Source organism: Cuculus canorus, chromosome 7, assembly GCF_017976375.1.
Source record: "Cuculus canorus isolate bCucCan1 chromosome 7, bCucCan1.pri, whole genome shotgun sequence".
NCBI classification, from domain to species: Eukaryota; Metazoa; Chordata; class Aves; order Cuculiformes; family Cuculidae; genus Cuculus; species Cuculus canorus.
Genome location: NC_071407.1, coordinates 29,933,078 through 29,955,714, shown reverse-complemented (window position 1 = coordinate 29,955,714; position 22,637 = coordinate 29,933,078). Strand labels below are relative to the sequence as shown.

The 22,637-nt window shown below is 45.5% G+C and overlaps 1 protein-coding gene across 5 annotated transcripts in view; it reads left to right on the top strand.

Annotated features, from left to right (window-relative positions):
• Nucleotides 1-22,637, top strand: part of CTBP2 (C-terminal binding protein 2) — a 142,834-nt gene that overhangs the window by 94,941 nt on the left and 25,256 nt on the right. Inside the window, exon 1 of one of the 5 annotated variants that reach the window (XM_054070914.1) lies at nucleotides 650-2,665. The exons of 2 other annotated variants lie outside the window; for them this stretch is intronic. In XM_054070914.1, coding sequence (XP_053926889.1) covers nucleotides 970-2,665 — 1,696 coding nt within the window. In that variant the 5' untranslated portion in view covers nucleotides 650-969. Of the gene's footprint in view, nucleotides 1-649; nucleotides 2,666-4,646; nucleotides 4,672-14,449; nucleotides 14,472-22,637 lie in introns of those variants that run through there. 2 more of the 5 variants (XM_054070920.1, XM_054070918.1) reach the window with 2 other exon arrangements.

The window sequence follows — 22,637 nt, the reverse complement described above, 5'->3', positions numbered from 1 at the left end:
AAGGATTTGCGTATTATGGTAATAATGTAAAGAAGCCTTTAGGAGCCTAGTTAGTATGGCTAATTTGAAACTACAACAAAAAATGTAATTTCCAAAGCGAATTACAATATTCATAGAGTGCTAAACAGATACCTAACTAATTTATAATCACTCTTGTATTCTTGAGTACCTTGCATTGGCCTTTTTTTAGGCCCGCCTGCTTGCTCCCATTTAATTTGTCCTTAGCTGTGTGCAGTGGATTAGCATTTCATCAGGGTGGATTAAGATTGAGCTGACACTGAAGCTTTCTTTTTTATTTTTACATGTGCCTGTGTGGGGACAAGCGGGTGCGTGCCCCTTCCGTTATCTCACTGCCAGTTCCTGGTGGGTGCTGGTGTGGATGGGAACCCTGAGCTAATGAGGAGGGAGACAACCGAAACAGATGAAACGCTTGTTAGAAAACCAACATGAAAAAAAAAAAAAACCCAAAAAAAAACCCCCCACCAAGCCTTTCCCTGGGGAGAAATTGCATTGAGGCTGCTGGCTGGGTCGGTGCAGGAGATTTCATCGGGCTAAAATGATGTCACATGGAGCGAGGGCTTTAGTGGTTTTATTTAGCTCCTAATCCCCACGCACTGTTCGGCCAGTTGTCCATGTGTGCACGCCGTCCCCAGCGGCAGAGGATAAAGCATCTGGGCTGAGCGCGGCCGCCCTCTTCTGCGGCTGCAAAGCGCAGGAAGGGTCTCTCCGTCCGCTGACCTGGAGCGAGAGCGGGTGGCGGCGGCCACTGCATGCTTTTTGCCTGCTAAGGTTTCGAAGAATTAATAATTCAGGCAACAATTTGAAAGTTGAAACCATCGGTCGGTGCTTTCTGAAGTCCCAGGAGGGCTCAGGCAGAGCACGATCTGGTTTTGATGCACATCAGAGAAGCGCTGAGAAGGAAGGCGCCTCCTCTTCTCCATTTCGGCGGGAGCAAGCGGCCTTGTAGTGATGCCTATCCCCAGCAAGCACCCCAACATAGGTCGTTCGCAAAGCTGGGATGCTGCCGGCTGGTACGAAGGCAACTGGGAGAGCGAGAACGCCTTCGAGTACCAGAGGCCACCGGGTCGGAGGAGCTCCCTGACCTATGGAGGTGAGGGCGGCTGGTATGAGCCACAGCGAGCGAACGATATCATCTTGCAGGGCGGCGCAGAGCTGAAGCAAGAGGCGTACCCGTACCAGGATGCCACCTTCCCTCCAGCACCCCTCAGGAAAGGCTCAGTCCCTGATTTCACCTACTACGACCGGCAGGCAGCCATGGCGGGACGGGGCTCCCTGCCACCCCAGGATTACTACAGCGACCCGTCTCTGTCAGCTAGATCGCCCAAGGACCCTCGCTACTACCGCGACCATGTGGTGGGCAGGTCACCGGCAAGCTATGGGGCTCCCGGTAGCCGGCTGTCCTGGGACCAAGCCCCTGGGCGCTCACCCACCGTGCCAGAGGCTGCTCGCCTCTACCGGGACCCCAAGTTGGCTTTGGACGGGCAGCGGATGCGTGGCAGAGATGTCTCCATGCCACGGTACGGTGTGGAGCCCACTGCCCCACGGTACGCAGCAGAGCCGCCCACCTTCCCCGGCAGGCAGGCGTACAGCGATGGCGCGGAGCGACCCCCTGAGCCGACGGGGGGCAGGCAGGCAGCCCCCACCTGCCTGGTGGTGGATCCCATTGGCAGCGCTGGCAGCGGCTATGGGCCAGGACGGGAGAGCAGTGGTGCCAAGGGCCCCTATGACAGCTACGAGGCAGCAGTGGTGACCCCTTCCCACCCGCCGGTGCCCCCCGCTTTCCCTGGAGTGGAGGGAAAGAGGAGCTTCGACCCTGAGTTCGTGGCGCTGCTGCGCGCGGAGGGTGTCTCAGAAAGCACCTTTGCCGCCCTGATGCAGCAGGGCTTTGACTCCCCAAACCTACTGGCTATGATGGAGGAGAACGACATCAAGTCTGTGGCTCCAAACCTGGGGCAGGCGCGTGTGCTGTCCCGCATCGCCCACAACTACAAGGCAGAAATGCAGCTGCAGAGGCAGCAGCGGAGCAGCGGAGCACTACGCCCCCGCACTCGCTCCAACAGCTTCAGCCACCGCAGCGAGCTGCCGAGCGACTATGGGATATCCCTCGGCTCAGGACCCACTGCAGATGGCCCGGCTGCCCCACAGCCCCCACCTCCGCTGCAGCCGGTCTCCCCAAGGGCAGGGGAGATGCATCGCCGGCCATCCAGTGCTCCAACTCAGCATCTGTTGGAGACCACTGCCTACCCTGCCTCCGTGGTGGCTCCTCAGGGACCACACTTCCTCCCTGGTTCTGGATACAACACCCCCCTGCCTTGCAACACGCACCCGCGTCCAGCCTCTGCCTACTCCACTCCAGTTGGCATGCCCATGACCACGACCAACCCTCACACCAGCCCCAAAACAGCCTACTCCACCACCTACACTGTCCCCATGGAGCTTATGAAGAGGGAGCGGACAACGGCAGCGTCGCCGGCACCCAGCCCACATGGCAGCCCACAGCTCCTCCGCCGGCCGGGAGCACCGGGAGACGGCAGCCTGGCACCTACTGGACCCAGTTTTCCTGCCCAGCTCTCCCCATACCCGAAGCTCAGCAGGCGCACAGGGCCCCCTGTCATCGTCTCCACCATGGCATCACCTGAACCAAGTAATTTCCAAAGTGTCTTAGCCCATACAGTAATTTAGAACTGCTTTGTTGTTGCTTACTTTACACCCACACACACACAAAAAAACACAGTCAAATATATTGACGTTTCATGTCTAAATAGTAGACACTTTCCTGTTTAGAAAAGGAGGTGAATGGATTTTTGTATAGGGCCGCGCTGGCCATGCGGAGCTAAAGGTGCTGGTTCTCACTCTGCGGTTACATTTCAAGTATTTTATTTGTTTAGCCAACTTCAGTTAAAAGTGATCAGTATCTTGGATAGTGCTTCCAGGGTTGATCTTACCATTCCTGTTGTTTGTAGAGAACGGGAGATTAGATACTGTGCTGGCTGAGCAATTACAACTACAAGGTTTGCTGCAGATTGACTCTTTACTGCTGTTATCAGGCACAAATGTGTTCCTCCGAGAAAATGGTTAGCATTGTTTTGACTAAATTCATCAGGTAGCTAATGGTGTTACTCGAGAATCGACTTACCTTTGGCCATTACCTAAGTCTTTTCTTCTTATTATTAATTTGCTGTTTTATCAGGCATACAAAATGAACCCCTTGATTTCCTTCTAGAGATGCCTGTAAATGAAGTGGTATAGCTGTTAAAGTAATAGGTCTGTGCTTAAAACTAAAAGCCTGTCATTAAGCACTAGAATAATAAAAATGAATGGTGGCTCCTCATCTTCCCTTCCCCTCCTAGAAGTGCTCAAGCCCCTGGATGCTCAGATGTGAAGCTGGATAAGCTGAGCAGGCTCCACTCCTCCGTTTCAGAGACGTACAGTGATGAGAATGCTGGGAGCCTAACAAAACTAACCCCCAAAGCCACACAGCTAAGTATAAGGAAATGTGGCAAATCTGTTCATTTGTGGCTTGACTTGATAAAGAAATGGAGAAAGAAATTCCCTGAAATGTTTTTTTCTGGTAGTGGCTCTGTGAGCAGAGAATTTTCTCCCTGTGCAGTTCAGCTGAACTCCCATGCAAGCAAGTCTCAAACAATGCGCCATACCAGCGTACATGCACAAAGCTTTAATAAAAGGATACCATTTATAGGCATAGGGATGGTGCCAAACTGGTGATGCCATTTCACAGGAATCTAAATAAAGAATTATTTGGGGAGTGGAAATGATAAAGTTGTCAAAATGCAGACGCTTGGCACACCCCTTTCCCTGGCTTACCATAATTACATGGCTAGAAAGTAGATGTTGTTTCTTTCATGGTTATGCATCCTTTATGTAGCTGGTGTAATGTACTGATGTTTAAAAAATGCTTAAATATTAGGCAACACGTTCTGTGTTGACATGGATCAGACACAAAGTAGTATATCTGGGCAACGTTTTTGAGTAAAATATTTCCCAATGCCTGAAAAAAAAGACAAACTGGCTTAATGCGGGGAACATAAATATGTTCATTAATTTGCGATACGTCTGATTGAGCCGGTCAGTACCAATGCCATGAAAATCCCGGGGTGACAGACTGCCAGAGCATATGCATTGGGAGCAATCTCCTCTGCTAGGAGAAATGGACCCTTCCTTCTGTGTGTCTCATATATAAACTGCAAACCCTGGTCTTTAAAAATACAGATATTATCCCTTCCCTTTAAAAGAATTACCAGTGTGCAACAAGAAGAAGCCGGCAGCATTTCTGTGTTGCTGAGCTCTTTCTTGCTACTCAGTCCTCCTTTTTTTTTTTTTCTTTTTGCTTACGACCACGACCAACTCATTTGCATGAGGATGACATTTGTTGCTCCAGTAATTTCATCTGATAATGGCCAGCTTGCAAAGCGGATCTGAAAACATATTCCTTAATTATGTGTTGCTAAGCAACGAGAGGGTTTGGCCATAATCACAGAAAGATTATCTTCTCATTGAAGTCCCTGAAAGGTTTAGCTGAAGTAGGACCTGTAAAATTGTCTTCATTTTTATTTATTTCCCTTTTTTATTTTGCAAATAACCTGAGAGGTTTTCTTCCTGTTAAGCTATATTTTAAAAGTAGAAGCCAAGGTAAGACACGTGGCAAATGAAAGGATATGATTAAAAATGGAAGGCGTGGCGGTTTGTATATGTTTGAGCTATGTTGAGGAATTACTCTTTAAGGAGCACCATTGCTAAAGAGTGTTCACACTTACACGCGAGGTGATAAGCAAATATTACAAATACGTTAAGATGTTTTTAAAACATTGAGTGGATGACAGAAACTTGACTAAATCCAGGAAAACTGTATTTGCCAGCAGGAAGAGACAGGATGCATTTTGAGGAGTGACAAGCCTTCATCTGGCTATAGCTTTGGATACTTGAGTTGTAAGGTGGAAGCACGTTCAGTATTAAACTCCGTCTCTAAGTGGCTGCAAATATTTTCTGTTGGTATAGGTTAATGTCTTCTCAGCTGAGAGGTTTAAAATGTATGTTATAATCTAGTGATGTTTTGAAGCTTGTTACATATGTAAGGGGTTAATATAAATCGTTCTGTTTATTTTTTAAGGCTTGTTGGACTATGTATTCTAGTCTTTCTACAATGAGTTGTTTCTAGAAACCCCATTTGTGATTTTGTGCTGAGCTTTGACTCTATGTTGATTCTGTACAGCTACTGTTTACTTTGGAGTCTGGGCAGTGGACTGGCAGGAGGAAGGTGTCTTCTCCTGCCTGATATTTCAGATGGTAGAGTTACCTTTTCTAGGCAGGGGTGTACACATGTCCTGCTTGCTTATGGACCCCTTAGTTTGTACGGTGAGGTGAAGGAAAATCATCAACAAAATTTATTGCTGCAACTTCCTTGTATTTCATAAAATACTTATTAAAACAAAGTTAGATGAATTGCCCTTCCTGGGAATTATAGGGTTGTATGAAGAGAAGGTGATGAAGGAGCACCCTAAACCTATTCCTATGGCAGCAGGAGTGAATAGAATGTAGGAGCTGAGAGCGACATCTCTGGAGCTGAGCCAGCTTCCCATCCTGGGAACTCCCCAACCACAGCTCAGGCAAAGCTGCCGCTCTCTGCGTCATCAAGACTGTGTCCATGATACTGTTGGAAATGGCTTTCCCGAGGGGAAATGTCCTCGGACACAGCTGCTCCTGCAGCCTGGCCATCCATGATGTCACAGGTAGTGAACACCCCAAGTTGTCCTTGGTGGCAAGCAGAAAAAATAAATTCTGCACAGTCTGAGTGACAAAACCATGTTGGCTGCAAGTCTGCTACCACGGTGGTTTGTAGCCAGTCTTGTTGCTGAAGTGGGTGGTAATACAGGGAAATAAAAAGTGTAGGTCAGAAAAGCAATGGAGAGAACCATGTCTAATGGTTACTGCTTGGATTGCTTGAGCTCCAAGCAAGATGTTACATCTTCGAATTATTGTGTTTGTTAGTATTTTTATTAGATTACTAGATTTATATTTCTTCCCCAGTTTTTCATGTTTAAAGCTGGCAGTTGGCTGATAAGAAGTCTTGTATTTTTATATCTAGCCTAGACTTCTCCCAAATGAGGAGTCCGTCCAGATTTCTGTTTGCGATAATGGACTTGGGGAGCTCCAGTGAGGAGCGGTGATTCATTGCAAATATGTCTTGGATGCTTTTTCAAACTCTGGTTAACATATGAAGATAAGAAAGCAAATGATCACAGAAGGGGAGATGCTTCCCACAGGGATGAGGAACAGGGCTGCCCCGTACAAGTTGGGTAGGTATAAGACTGAGGAGCAAAATGACTTAACTGTAACATTTGGTGAAAAGCCTGACCTTTTCCTAAGCAGAGTAAACCAGGCTGAGGGTAGCTGCCTTCCTTGGGCAAGTAGTTCTCTCCACCATGAAGGGGACTCGCCTTCTCTTTTATCAGCTTAGAGCCCAGCTAGGAACACCTTTCACTGTGATTATCTCAGCTCTGCTCTTGCTGTTTAACACTTGATTGCGATTCTTTCCGCTTGTATTTTCCACCCTGTGACAGATAAAAATGGTATTGCTGCACATCAGTTGTGGACTGAAGCTCTTCGTGTGGGCAACCCCCAAAGAGCAGAGGGCATAATCAAGAGCCGAGAGCCTTGACGGTTGTTCAGGGATGGTTAAAATAGTGACATTTGCCCATTATTTTGAGAGTATCGCATTGAAATTGTTGTAACTTTTTATGAGCAGAGAGAGTTTGGTGGTGATATTTCATACACAGTATAAATCCCACGAGCATTTGTTGGTTTATTCTTTGCCTGGTGTACCATATAGAGGACAGTTCAGAAATCAACTTCAGGTTTTCTTCACTGTGTTTTCTCTACATATTGTGGCATGTAATCACAGTGTATAGATGTAAGGCAGCTCAGTTAACAATCCAGACTGAAACAGCACCAAAGGAAGCTCAGTGTACTGAGAAAATCTGATTTAATTTGCACATTGACCTGACAGACCATAGCCAGTCCTTGGAGCCAGTCCCAGCCAGTGTGTTTCTCCAGGTAAAATCTGCACTGCATTCATTGGCAAAATCGCGAACTGGGATTGTAACTTCTGTACAACAGTACTTGATTGAAATAAGCAGACGTGTCTTGCTAGTGTCTGCTGTCCTGGTGGTTGCAGCACCGTTTGCAAGACACTAACGTGCAATAAGATAAAGGTATTAGCTGGAAATGCTTGCAATGAGTTCAGGAAAGCCTTTAAAAGGCTCACAAGGACTTGGCTGAGCGTTACTTGTACGGGCATACTCTTACCCGCCTCAGTTTGGTAGATGAGTTTGCAGATGCGGATCTTAAAATTGAAGTCGTCAGAACTGCGCATATTAGTAGAGTAAATGGCTGAAGAACAGAGTGTGCGAGAGAGGGGCTGAAAACTACCTTGATAAAATATTGACTCTCTTGGCTAATATGTACATACAATTCACTGATTGCAGAGAATATGCTTTTAAAATACTTTTTTAAAGGTTGAAATACACTTTTTATAATGGTTTTATCACAAGCAATATTAACTGTCAAACTCATTCCCATTTCAATTCATTGACTTTAGCGCCGTGGCAATAAAAATGCATTTGCCTTGTCAGAGGAGAACATGTTGTCAGATGCACAAGTGTTGTCATCTTCAATTTACACCTTCCTTTTACCCCGTGTCTGTAGTTCTTGATCATTGTTAGGACATTTATATATCCAGATCATTTTCTGACTGTATTTGCTGACATTTTTTTATCTTCCTCATAAGTAGTTTCCATAGCTACAAACTTAGTGTTCACAGAGGGAAAAAAAATATAAAGGTTTCTGACCATTATTTTATTAAACGTTTTTTTATATTTCTCCTCCTTGCCTTTCTCATGGCGTTATGCTACAGACCAGTTTAATCAAAATGCTGCACAACTGAATTGTCTGTTATTTTTTAAAGTGAAGTAGGCACTGAGCTGAATCCTTAAAAAGCGGCAGGCCAAAATCATTAAGCCACTGATTTAGAATAAATGTTGCAGCCGTAACACATATATTAGTAAGGTTTATATATAGCAACTGGCAGATGAGCGTTTGACTTATGCACCTAAATAAAACCTGGCACTAGCAGCATTCCATTGACTTTTGGTAAAGAAAACTAATATTTAATCTCTTCTTTCTGCTGTTACTACTCTTCTGTAAAAGATGAAATGTTATTTGTTGTGGGGGTCATGTATGTGATTTTTTCCTAGGCAGTATTAGTTCCACCTCTCCACTAGAGGTGGAGGGCAGCCGTGCTCTGCCTCGGTGCGATGGGGTGCATCCTTAGGAAGGGTTTAGCCAGAGGCGTGGCTCGGCAGCATAGCGAGACCCTTGCCCTCTGCAGTAGAGCAGCTTTATTCAGCACAATAGGAGGTTTCCACGTCCCTATGCCTGGCTGGTGTGACCGCTAGTGTCCTGTCCAGCGGCCTTGCCTTCTGCACTCACAATCCAATTAGCTGCTCCAGAGCAGATGGAGCAGATTAGTGCCCAGCTTTCCTTCCTCCGCCCTCTCCCTCAGTGCAAAAGGTGTCAAGGCCAACAATCGGATTAAACATGAGTTCCATGGCAGGACGTAACGCAGCCCTAGCCCTGCCTGTGCGGGACCACCCTATGCCCCTTTCAGTGTGACACAGCACCCCTGTGAGGCTGCTGCAGTTCATTTGCCCAGTGTGATTGCTCCAGAACGCAGGTAATTTGGAAGACCTTGGCCTAAACTCGTTCACCAAGCAGAAATTTCATTTTTTGTTTGCAAGGAATGGCTGCAAACCCCGCTGCCAAGTACGTGAGCAGCACGCAGTGGATTGGAGCAGCCGGTGCTGTCCCTGCCCGCAGTAGGGTCAGTGGCAGAAGCTTGTGGTCCCTTCCGTCCTGCAACATTCCCTCCAGGCCCTAGGGATGCATCTCAGCCATCAGGTGCAGGGTGACCAAAGGAAATGGATTTTTATCACATCTTGCACATGGAAGCAGAGGCAGCGAAGGAGGAGCTGGGAGAAGAGTGAGAGTACAGCTGTCTTCCTGCAGTTCCCAACAGCTCTGGGAGTTAGGGTGATTTAGACTGAAATCCAAGAGAGAAGCAGGTTGTCCCTGTAAGAAGGAAACCAGAAGGACTTACCTGAGCAGTTGAAGCTGGTGGAGATCAATCCTTGGTAGATACTGAAAGGAACAGCCAAGATGGCATTCTCATGTTTTATTTATAAATGCAGATATATATATACACATGAAAATGCGGGAAAAAAAACTCTCAAAAATATAATCAGTGTATTAGTCATTATCCTTTTGGATCTGTACTTCTGCAGAGTCTTCATTGTTTGCCAAAAGTGACTTGTTTTGGTTATCAAGCAATTTATTATTTCCTAGGTTGTTGTACTGACTTGGCAAGTAAATAAGCAGACGGGACTTTGCTTAGACAGCAAGCACAACGATACACAGTGATTTAGGACGAACCTTCAGAAAAAAAAAGTCAGAAAAGAGAATCAGAACTGAGGTCCAATTAAACACTTGGCATGTGTTTCCCAGGTGTGAAGGTGGTATCTGCACATGGGTTACCTCCAGGCCAAGGAGCCGCATCAGATGTCGTAGGTGGTGGGAAGCAAGAACCTGGCAGTCCCCCCTAGGCTTCCTAGCTGGTCTTCTTAACCTTGACACGTTTCCTGACACTTGTTCTAACACTGCAAATCCCTGAGCGCTTTCAAGCTGCCTCCTACGCACTCCTTTACTGACTCTCTAGATTATCAGCCTTTTCCTGTGTTGGTCCAGTCTCTCGTTGGAGGCTGTCACTGTTACCCACAGTGAAATCAAACAGGAACAGAAATGTCACACGCAGTCATTTGTTGTCTTCTCTGCTTCCCTTTAAATGTTTTATTATAAAGTTTTAAATGAATATTCAATACAGTTCATGTAAGTGCATATATTTTGCTTTGTTGATGAAAGGAATCTTGATTAGTACGTACTGGGAGAGGTGAAAGAGACTGTTCAGAGTGGACAGCAGAGAGTATCAGTATCTGGGCCATCCTGTTGGGACACTGAAGTAATCAGGGAAGCTGTGATGCAGCTTTAGTTATCCCACCTGGCCAGCAGTTCCAGTTCCTGTTGATCTCAAGCTTTCCCTGTCTTTGAATTCTTGCTCATGTTGAGCGGACCTGCGTAAGAGCGGACGTTGTTATCTTACCAGCTGAAACATTTGCCAGATTAAGAATCTTAAATTTCCATTTCATTCATGTTTGCAGCTGCTATGGTTCTGTTTTATCTGCAGCCAGGACTAAAAGGTCCAGAAAGCAGAATCGCTGATGATTGCACTGTAATGCAATGCTGAGCAACCTGTCATGCTCTGCATTGAAAGTTTTCCCCTTATTTATTCAGAAGGGGAAGATGTTCTCTATACGTGCCAGTCACCCTAAAAGCACATCTTTCCGAGCAGCAGTGTGGCATTTGCTGTGCTGCTCTGCCCATAGGGAGAGCCTGTGTGTCATCTTGCTGGCTATGATGAGCAAGATGCAGGGGTGCATTGTGTGAACTAGAGCCCCATGCTCTGGCTCATCAGCTCTTTTTTACTCCAGTTTTCACTTCCTCAAGCTTGCATGAGAAAGGCCAGTGAAATTACTATTTCTGATTTTTGGAGAATTTATTTCTGGACAAGTAGCTTCCAAAATCATACAGTGAGTGAAGTTGTGCTTCCATCTGAAAAATGGTAGTTTTGCCATTGATTCCAATAGAAGAATTATTTTGCCCTCTCCTGCAAAAGTCACCAGCTCCACATAACTTAATTTTACTGCATTTCCGAAAATTATATCTTACAAAACCAATGGATTCTTTAAGCAAGAGAAGCTGTAAATTTCATGCATTGAATGCCTGTGCGTTATTAAAAATAATAGGTTATATTTGTCAAACGGATAATGAGTAGGTTTCTTTCTCTGTTTTTTTTTGGTATTATAATGAGTACAGGAAATGTTTGCTATTTATTTGCTTTCAGATTTTACCAAGGAGCTCTGGAGATAATTGTCAAATTTTCAAGTGTGTATCAATATTTCATGAAGCGCCTTTTTCCCTCAGTGTGTTCAGGAGTCAGGGCATTAGCACTGGAGCTGTTATTAACAGTCTGAAGCGAGGCATGAAAAGGAATTCCACCCAACACTTGCAAGTTTGCAATATAAAATTTTCAAACCAAAATTCTAATAGGGATCTTACGGGTAAAATGAATATCGTGAGTATTGCTCAGTTTTAAATGTTGTGTGTCAAATTGGTTAGAGGACTTCTTGCTTGATCTCAGTTTGTGTGAGTTTTGGGCCTGATCCAGAGAATGTTGTGGGTGTAGGAGGGTGGTGTCCGTGGGTGTGGGTGCACATACGTGTATCCTTGTGCATGTGTGTACCCCCACTTAACAAATGCTCCAGTCTGGGGTGTATCTTACATAGGTAGGGTATCCATCTATATCCTTCTTTGGAAAAAAAAACCAATACATCTTTCTTAATTCAGCAAATTAAATTCTGTTGGATTATTAAAGCTCAGAATGCTTTTAAACATAGTACCATCCAGCACTGATGTGGACTGTTTACTCTTCAGTCAGTTTTGCGCGGTCAGCCTGACTTTGGGGTGCAGTACTGGCTGTGCTTGAAGAACTGTTGTTCTGCTTGAACGTTTGCCATTTAAAAGTGGTTTAGCTGTGCACATGGTTCAATCTTTTTTATTTTCTTCATTTCTTATATTTCAGTTTTATGTTAAATGGTAATATTCCTGTTCTGATTAGGCAACATAGCACATAGCACATTTTTGGTTTATTCAGCCTATCTGCAGTGTGTCAGGCTGCCCTTTGCTCCTATTAATGAACAGATAAGGCAGTCTGACTAGCTTGTTTCAATGCTCTCCAGGAAAAATACCCTCCAAAGATGAGAATTATTCATAGATACAGACCTACTGTGTTCTGCTCTAGAGAGGGTGCTGTACAAAAGTAATTGGTAAACTATTGTGGCTTTTTGACCATTCTAAATATCTGGGTTGCCATACATGCTGTGCTAAGAGCAAAAACTGAGCTCAATTGACTTCTGTCTGAAGTCTGAAGCATTAGCATGGAAATCTGAAAGCGTACATAGGGCTGGAAGGTGTCTGGAAAGACCACCCAAATCTCCTGGAAAAAAAAGAAAAGGTGTTTTGGATTTAGAGGTGATTAAAGCAGAAAGGAAAAAAAAAAAAAACCCAAGGGTTTTTAATCTCTGAGGATGCAGCAGGAGGGCATTTCTCATTGGAAGCAAAGGGGAAGTCATGGGAGAGTTGTGGGAGGTCCCAGAGTGGGCTAAACTGCCCCAGAGAAAAGGATCCCAGGGGAGGGGATGGGATGTGTTGTGGCAGCAGGATGTGGGACATGATATAATGGCAGTGCAGCAGAGCTGGATGTGTAAGACCTGCTGTGCAGGAGACGTAGAAGGATCTTGCTTTGCTGCTCCACTGCAAAAACTTGAATAGAGGGCAGGGATCCAGTGACTCTTCCCTCGACAAGGAAGGGACCATGTCCGTGGGAAAGGCAGAGCTGGCTGTTCTAGAGAGGGGTTTGAAGATCCTCAGAAGTGGCAGAAGACATCAGACTGGAGTATCTGTTTGTCTATATTTTGGGATAATTTTAAGATTAGTGACACTGTGGGATACAATAAAGCAAAAGAGGTCACTCATAAAGGTAATGATAATGTGAGTTGTGGCAGCAGTCGTTGAGGAGGAGAAAAAGAAATGGCAGTCATGCAATACTGACAGGACAGAAGTGTGTGAAGATAATTTATTTGGTCATGTCTCAAAATTACAAAGTTTCAGACTGTAAACAGTGGTATTTGTCAGAGGGAAGGTAGTTCTCGGGGTACCTTGTTAAGTAAAAAGGACCTTGTGAGGAATTTGCAGCTGTGAGAGAAATCCAGAGCAGATCCATTTGACTGTCTTATTCTTCTAAGGTGGCACACGGAAAAAAGGGAGTTTAGGAAGTTGGTAGCATATTTTACTTGTACTTAGTTCTGAAACAGAATTTTTCTCTCTTGGTAGTTGTTTCATGATAGTAGATGAGCTTTTGTCCTGGGAAATGCAAAGGAAGGTCCTATCCTGCTGTGGGTTGTGTTCACAATACAGTGATACCACTGCTTAAGCAGAGGATGGAGACAACTCATAGCCACGATGTTATGTCCTTAGCAGTAGTGGCTAAGGGAGAGGGGAGTGGTGCTGAGAAAAGTGCACTGGATTTGATACCCATCCATGTGTGTTCGTGTGCAGCCACCAGGCGAGCTGAGGCAGGGAGAGGGGTAGGATCAGCAGTGAAGGAGGCTGGTCTTTCGCAGTCGCGGAGAAGGCAGGCACATCGGCAGAGACATATGGAAAGCAGATCTCACAGAAGGATTGGGAGAAACAACATTGGCTCCTACAAGGCTTGGCGCTCGAGAGGTTGTTCCACAGTTCAGATTTATGTTATGCAACCAGTTTACGGTACAGCGAGTTGCAGAGCACTTAGTGAAAGCCAAAGGAGATGCTCCTCCATTCTCCCAGGGGGACCCCAAGCTGCTTTTGCTCCAGGAAGGAAGAGGCATCAGATGCCAGTGAGGAAGAGTGCTGCTTTAACTCCTTCCAAAAAGCCTCTCACACTCTTCCTAGAACCCTTAGGCTCCAGAGCAGCAGCTGAAGTGGAGAAGATAAGCAGTTTGCAATGCAATTCCTGTTGTGCTTGTGGTGGTGTCATGGTCGTGGATTGCTTGCACCAAGTGCCAAGAGTACATGAATCCTCTCCATGATGTCCCCTGTAATGTGGCAAATCTGTCTGTACTCTGCATACTGGGACAGCTTCCTGGGGGATCTCCAATTTCTTCTACTCCCACTCTGGGAAGTTATTAGGCACGCTGAGTTAATATGCCTCATACCTGTTTGTTTGTTAATCCGTTCATAAGGCACATAGCCAAAGCACTGCAGTACTGAACAAGAAGTACGTACTAAGAAATGCCGGACAGCCCAGGCAGCAGCCAGGCTGCAAAAACTGCTGAGTGTAGGCAAGGCTGGCAGCTGCCCCACAGAGTCAAGGGGGACAGCTTTCCTTTGGTGCAAACACATCTGGAGAAGCGGGAGAGGAAGGAAGAAAATAGGAGAGCGGAAGAAAGGGGAAAATGCCATAATCAGCAACAGTAAGCCAAGAAAAATACTGCAGCAGAACAGACGGTGCCCTAAAGGTAGCCAGTTTCTAGGAAAGTATTCCATGCTTGGGAATAATGCTGCTGGTTACATTCACAAAATGTTTGTCTTTCAAATTTTTTCTACGCTCCTCCTCTCAAGTTGGCATAGTTACATGCTTTGTTTGTTCGCCTCTAGCTTCTACCCTTCATGGTGTTAGAAATACTCTGACTCGAGTCCACCCAAATACAGCGGTGCCATGTTTGGTAAGTGGGTCGTGAGCCCTTGGGGTCTGAGCAATGATTTGCAATCAGAATTTGGCAAAGTAGCAAGTTAGAATTGTTTTTAAAAAAATTGATTCCCAGATTCAAGATCTCACTCCATGTCATTTAAGATTAATTTTCTGGTAAACAGTGTATGTAACCTGTACTTTGCTGCTTTGTATCAAGCCACGTGGAGCTCCTGGGTGTCGGATGTAAGGTAATTTTGCCATTCCTCTGAGGTGATGGCCATATGCCTGTGGCAGAGGTATTTGGGGCAGAGACCCTCTGAGGAGCTGTACCTCTCCCTGTCCAGTTTGGGATGATTATTCTACATCTCCTATATGGAAGTGGATCATCAAGGTGTCTGCTTGAGATTTTCATTTCAGATCTATACTCTGAAAACTCAGCCTTCCTGCTTCCATCGTTCCCCACTCTCTCATCCGCAGACTGCAGCCATACTCCTTGGCCTCCCTCATGTCAGACACCCGTGTTTCATTTCATTCTGGCACTGGTTTGAAGCAGAAGAACAGAAACATCCCATGCTCAGTCACACAGGGTGGCAGCTCGCCATGGCGAGGGGCATGCGTAGCCCTGAGAGGCCACAGCTTCATGTTCAATTACAGTAAGAGCATCTCAAGTGCACCCTTGGAAATGTTCCATGACCCATGTTTCTCCTTGGCCGGAGTCTTGTGCTTAGGAGAAGCATCAGTGTGTTGGTTTTCTGCTGCAGCCAAGAAGTGTTTTCTCCTTTTGCCTTTCTGGTTTCCCGAGATGCACGGCACAGCTGCCTCTTCCCCAGGAGCACTTTTTTGGCACCAGCCATTTGCATTTCCATAGTGGGATGCTCAATTGTCTCAGCACGACAGGTATCAGCTTCTTTCCGATTGCAGGTGTCAGGTGCTGGTTGCATTGGCAGATCTCCATGCGACCAGCACAGGGGAAAGCTACAGTTTCTCTGCCTGTGGTTTTCTACGCTTCTCTGTACAGTTACGCATCTCTGTTGAGTTGTGCCCTGCACTGGCTTGAGAGACTTGCACAGGCTGAAATATCTCTTCTTAGAGAGTTTATTGTGCTTTTGGGTGGGATCTGGTCTGCTGTTTTAAAAAAAGCACACAATCTTCCTGGTTAGTGTTTTCTGTTTTTTACATGGCTCTAGTTCTCCTGCAGCAGCACACCATGAGGACAGCTGGGCAAACCTGGCCAGCAAGTGAGCACCAAGGTGTGGGTTTCTCAGGCTTCCTCAGAGTTGGTCGCACAGGCCAGGTGTCTCTGTGCTCTCCTGTTGCCCATCGCCAAGTGCCAGAGCAGGACAGAGGGCTGAGAAGACAACCAATGTCACTGTTACCGACAGGGATTCTTGGGCACTGTGGAAGTTGGGATGACTGATGATCTGAGAACATGGCAGTAGTGCTGTGGACCACGCTGTGTGGTCGCAGCCCATGACATGAAATGCTTAGCTGTAATAGGGATGTCTGGGGGATAGAGTGACAGCTCGTCAAAACTAGACAGTTCTGTACTTGATGTGTTGTGGTCAAATACTGTCAGTTCCCTGATGTTTTACAGTGACTTACATCGCCTGGGGACTATTTTGAGCCTTGTCAAAATGTATTAATTAAGGCCAAGTCACATTCACAAGCTTGTACTGCTCTGATTCAGCAGCGGGACAATGCTTGATTTTCAGCCTAATAATTGCAAGTGGGTTTGGAGGATCTGAGGGGCTGATAGAGCTGGTTTCTGTTTCCTCCAGAGCTGCATGTGCTACTGTTTTTACTTGCTCTTTGCCTTGACCTTCTGTAGCATTGTTTTCCTCCTCCTTCTGAATGCAGCCAACTTTCTAATTAAGGAAACCACTCTGCAGCCATTGTGGCTGTTCATTTGAGTTCTTCGTCAATACCAAAGTTTTCAGCTCCCCAGAAGAATTTAAGTCACTCCTTACTATAGTTGAAGGAAGATTGGACCTTTGGCTTAAGGCAGCTTCTTCCTTTAACTCCATTAAGAAACAGGCGTACTGCACCAAGCAGCACTCTGTGCAGCGTATTCACTTCGTAAGAGCTTCAAATCCACCTCTGGCTATGACAAATACTGCTGAGGTTATTTTTCTGTTGGGCTCTTATATGTGAAATAAATAGTTATGAAAAATAAATATGACTTTGTGCTGGGCTTTACTGCTTACTGGGCTTTGAGCCTGAAAGGATTTAAAAGTCATCATGCTCTAGGGGAAAGCTGTAGTGAGAAAGAGGAGGTGGAGGGTTACTCTCGCCAGCTGTTGTGCTTTGGGAAAAGGCTTGTCCTGACCAGTGGAAAGGAGACAGAGAGGCAGCCAACGTTGGCACAGCTACACCCAGTGAGATTAAAACCAAATTAGAAACTCAGCTTGCAGGGGTTTATCATTTCCTTCATATTGTGACATATTTATAAATGCAAATCTTTTTTATCTTGGTCATTATCCTCTCTTGTATCTTTTTTTTTAATGGACATTGTCCTTATTTTTGCTGCACTGATAACCATAGGAAGTAGATGGAGACATATTCACATGCATTATTGTGCCACGCAAAAAGTACCTGGGTGTGTGAGGAAAGAATATGTGCTTTAATGAATGTCTGTGTGCCATCTCCTCTTGTCAGCCTTGAGTTGGGTGAGAGTCCTGAAGACAATGCCATGTTAATGCATAACAGTTCAGTGCTTTTGATATTTCACAGTGAATCACAATAACTTTTTTTTCTCATTTCATTTCTGAAGTACACAAAGTCCGGAACATATGCACCGTGTCAGGATTAATTGCTCTTGCCAGTCAACCCAGAGGAAACACTCAGATCAGGCCTGGTTGCTCACCCAAAGGGAATTCTTCGTGTCTGCTACTCTACCTTTGCGACCCTAGCAACAGCAGCACCTCCTGCTTTCCAGGTTCATTGTAGGTTAAAAATAAACCACAAAGACCTAGTCGTTCACACCTGGTCTCTGTGGCAGTTTACAACAGCATTTGTTGTGATGCTCGTGGAGCATTCTTGCAGTAAAACTGGGGGGACAGTGATGGGTATGACAACGCAGAAAAGGATTTTCCCAGAGCCTGCTCTGTAGTGTCGGTCCAGAGTGGACCGGGAAGCTGGAGCAGGAGGGCACACCCAGCAGATGCATTCATCGTGTAGGTGGTAAACTGCACGGCCAGCATGGGGGAATTGCACCCACACCCCTGCCTGGCTGCGCTGTTCCAGAGAAAGGTGAGCAGCCAAGGAGCTGCCTCAAGTTGCACCCTTTGCCAAGGCTTACTGCACGACTTGGCTTCACTGTGGGAGGGCTGTGGTGGTCTGGTGCTCAGCTGGCATTGGGCTCTCCATCCCACTAGATCTGCTTTCCATCCTAGATAGATCCCATATGGAAGGGAGCTCTGTACTAGCCAAAATAAAGACAGTCAGCAATCTGCCAGAGCTGGTTAATGCATGTAGTCTGTTGCAGGCAGAAAGAAATACAGTTTGGGGTAGAGGATACAAAATACGTTTGCAAGGCATGTGAGCCTGATGCTAAAATCTTCTGTCTTTCAACGATGTTGTTGTTGCCAATAGCTTCTTTTGTGCTCAGACCAAAACTATTCTGGGTGGAACATTTGCTCCCTACTTTCTAGCAAGCCTGGACGCAGGAATGAAGAATGGATTCTTTTCACTGCCCGCAGCTGGCTTGAATGATCCCCACACTGAACCCATTGACTCCAGGCACTCCTCACGTGAATCGCAAGGAAGTAGAACCGATTTTTTCTTTATGTGCCTGACAGGCACAGAAAGAGCGAAGCAGTCTCAAGTTGGCCGAGCGCTCGAATCCAGGCACATGCCAGGGAGGAGTCCTTGTGTACGCTTTGTACCTATTGCTGGCAGCAAGCATGATTCACCAGCTGATTGTGAAGTATGGAGGAAGAAGAGAGTGAGATGCATTTTTGTTGCGGGTGTTTTGGCAACATCCTCTCCAACCCTTCCTGGGCTGGAGAGCACAGCAGCATGGCTGCGTTTGGTACAGAAGATCCATCGTGCTCATTTGATGAGACTCTGAGGAGAAGACCTTCAAGAATTGTGACATACATACATTGTATGCATTACATACAAAGCAAAAAAAAGAAAAAAAATTCTCAAAACCCATCAACGTCAGTTGGCTGGACCTTGAATAAGGTGTTGAGAGGGATCTGCTTAAATGCACCTCTCAAGGTCTGCCTATTCTGAGGAGCAACAAAATAGCTTGTTTTAGAAAACTCACAGGACCCTTCCCAGACCTGGTGACTGAGATTCTTTTAGGTGATTCCTCTGTTGAGAGCAATTTCTAACAAGTTTCTGCAGAAGAATCACTTCTTTCCTTCTGATAGAAGGAGGGTATCAGGGAAAAAACAGGGCACAGAATTTGCCTGATTACAAAGAGAGGACAACAGGTCAAGAAAGGTGACCGGTTTGGGCTGAGAACCAGGGAGAGAGTTGGGAAAACTCTGCTGAAAGTGATGCCACTGAATGGAAAGAGATTTGGAGGTAATTACAAAGCCACCTCTGCATTCTTAAGTGTTCTTAAGGAAGTCAGCTGGCTGTGTGTTACATTTTTTCACAATACTGGGGTTTTCTTGTACTATCAAAGGTATTAATTAGAGAAATATATTATGCTGAGTACTGTACAGTTTACCTCTTCGGTATTTGTGGAACGAACCACAAAAACACAGACATATTTGTGTGTGAAAGTGTAAAATGCTCGTTTAGCTGGATTTCATGATAAGTACTATGTCTTAGTTCACCTCTTTGCCATGTGGTCCATACCTCTTGATTACAGCCAGCAGAATGGTTTTGTGTCAGTGGCAGCTACTGGATGGGGGGTTTGGGACACAGGCACTAAATAAGATCGCTGTTGCTGCAGGAGTCATGTTTTTCAAGATTCTAGGAAGTTTTCTTAGCCCACTCAGTTCATTTGGTATGTTTTGTAATCTGTATGATGTAATGAAGTGTATAACTTTGTACATAGAAGTATAGATTCATAGAATCGTTTGGTTGAAAAATACCTTTGAGATCAAGTCCAAATGTACCCATCCACTACTAAATCATGTCCCTGACACCTCTTCTACCCATCTTTTAAATACCTCCGGAGATGGGGATTCAACCACCTCCCTGGGCAGCCTCTTCCACTGCCTGATAACCCTTTCAATGAAGAAATTTTTCTTGATATCTAATCTGAACCTCCCCGGTGCAACTTGAGGCCATTCCCTCTGGTCCTATCACCTGTCACTTGGGAGAAGAGACCAGCACCTACATCACTCCAGTCTCTGTTCAGGGAGTTGTAGACAGTGATAAGGTCTCCCCCAGCCTTCTTTTTTTCCAGGCTAAACCCCAGGGCCTTCATCTGCCTCTCATCAGACTTGTTCTCCAGCCCTTTCACTAGCTTTGTTGCCCTTCTCCGGACACACTCCAACCCCTCAATGTCCTCTTGTAATGAGGGGTCCCAAACTGAATACAGTATTCAAGGTGCAGCCTCACCAGGGCCAAGTACAGCGGCACAATCACTTCCCTGGTCCTGCTGGCCATGCTGTTTCTGATACAAGCCAAGAAGCTGTTGGCCTTCTTGGCTACCTGGGCACACTGCTGGCTCGTAATCAGCTGGCTGTCAACCAATACCCCCAGATCCTTCTTTGCCAGGCAGCTTTCTAGCCACTCTTCCCTAAGCCTGTAGTGCTGCATGGGGTAGTTGTGTCTCAAGTGCAAGACTCTGCCCTTGGCCTTGTTAAACCTCATACCATCAATCCAGCCTGTTCAGGTACATCTGCATCCATCTTTGCCAACTGCTTTCTACTTCAAGGCAAGAAACTTTGTCAGCCTTCTGAAACTTTAGTGCAGGGCTCTCTGTTTCCACCAACTTCCCTACGCCCTTCCCAAAAAAGAATTGAAATGTCGTTGGTTCATTTTGTCATATCTTGCTCTTCCGGTGGGTTTGTGGCACAATTGTAAAATGTAAAAAAAGGATTAATTGAGAATATCTGTAGGATATATAACTAGAGCTTTTAGGTTGATAGGTGATGGGTTTTATGGAACCAATAAACCACAGAAAACCATTAGAGGAAAATGGCTTACTGCAGTGGTGGTGTTCAGTGTAATTTACTGTTTTATAACTGTAGGCAAATTTGAAATATTTTTCACTATCTTTAGTATACTTTATTAGATAAACTCATCGCCTGTGCGTACTTATATCAACGTTGACTTTCTCCTCTGTGATAGTGAAGACGCATAAAAATGAAGACATTTTCAGCCCATTATAGTTTAATATGGTTTCAAGAGCAGTCGGTTTCTCTACAGCTTTGGATTTTATTCATCGCTTAATGTGCTAAGGATATCTGTAGGAAACACCTCCCAGAAGATGCAGGAGTTGCAGTGTAGCTATCATTTAGGTGCACAAGAAAATAAGACACCTTTAAATATGAAGATTAGTGACCAAAATACCAGCTCACAACAAACAGGAAGAAGATACAAATCCTTGCATGAGCATTTTATTCCAGCATCCTCATCCTTTTGTTGCATTGCTGAGGTTGCCCCCATGAGAAAAGCCATGCATGAGAACCAAGGAAGGCAATATTAGGGCTACCTCATGCTTCAGTGAGGTCCTTCATGCCTCGTTCTGTGACCAAGTGAGTGTGGTGAGCTCTGGGGGCTGCTGGGATGCAGCCTGCAGCTGGGATGAGCCGGGGCTGCAGCGCTACAGCCTCTTCCCAAGGAGTGGGAGTGTAGGAAGGAGATACTCATGGTGCTCCAGGAGTGGTGGTCAGAGACCTCCATGGAGCCCCACGTGGTTGGGGAGAGGTGGCTGTTGAACTGCTGTAGCACAGGAATAGCTTGTAATTCTTGGAATCAAAAAATAAGAATGTGCCAGTGCATTATCTAGATTAATGAAGATAAAATATGCTGTATAAATATATCAGAAGCATGATCATGCCGTTATCCCTTGGGCTACTCTGGCTCACAAGGAAAAAACGTTGATTTGTATTTGTAGATGATTTTGCTTGCTCTGCCAATGTTCATTTTTGTTTTATTACGAAACCTAGGGAGTGTGTATTTCTTTTGCTTAAAGATGTGACAGATTAGAAAAGGTCTCTTTCTACATTATCATAGCTTAAATAGCTCGATTTTAAGATAAATTTTTCATCTATCATTACTTGCGAGGGTTAGTGATGCTATTTTAAACACTGATGATAAATTAAGGAGGTTATAAGCTCTATTTTTCAAGGAACTGTGCAGTATTTGGACATTGAGCATGGTTTCCATAAACCAGAAGGCACTTGTGTGTGGCTGAGTGCCCTCCAGCTGGTGTGGGAGAGGTGGAAATGAAGCAGCTACAAGGGTAGCATTCGCAAAATGATGAGAGTCTTACCCAGCCTTGACTTGTGTCCACCCTGGGCACACAGGTAAAACCCGCGTGGAAACCTCAACGGAGCGATTGTCACACATACCGGCAGATGTGGTGTCAGGAGGAGTAGGTACTTGTGGTGTCAAAGTTAGTGATACTCAGTTGGTGTTGCTTGGTCCGTTGTCTTAATTTAAGATATGAAATGTATGGCTGTGGATTATCACTAATCCACAGGATTAGTTCCAGAGGAGAATATTTTTAGGGTCAGCGATGAGAAAAAATGTTAAGTATGTTCTTGCCCTTTCCTAGTGTGTAGTGCTCATCCAGGGCCCGAGAACAGCCCGGCTAGAAAACTCTGGAGGGCTTTGCTTCAGCCTCCAAAAGGCTTGAGAGGATCAGGGAGGCGAGGTGGGGTGGCCAGAGGTACTGCAGCTTCGCTCCACTCCTTACCCAGAGCTTCCTTCCACTGTTGCAAAAGAATTCACCTTGCCAGTGCTATCTGAGATCTTTTTGGAAGAGTTTTGGTTTGTTCTGGCTGTGTTCAGGTCCAGAGGCTAAGGTGATGATGTATCAGGAGGAGGAGGGTGGAGGCTGGGACTGAGGTCCCCAGCACTGCCCGCGGGTGGGTGTGTGCATCCCTCAGACCTGCAGCCCATGGTTTGCAGCCAGCAATGCTAGCAGCCAGGAAAAGCCTGATAAAGGGGCAAAACAGAGAATGTGAAGGTTAATCATTAACCTTTTTCTGTTATCTTTATTCAGCCAGGAAAACTGAAGCTAGGTAGGGTTTGCAGGGAGAGATAATATCTTTTATTAGACCAA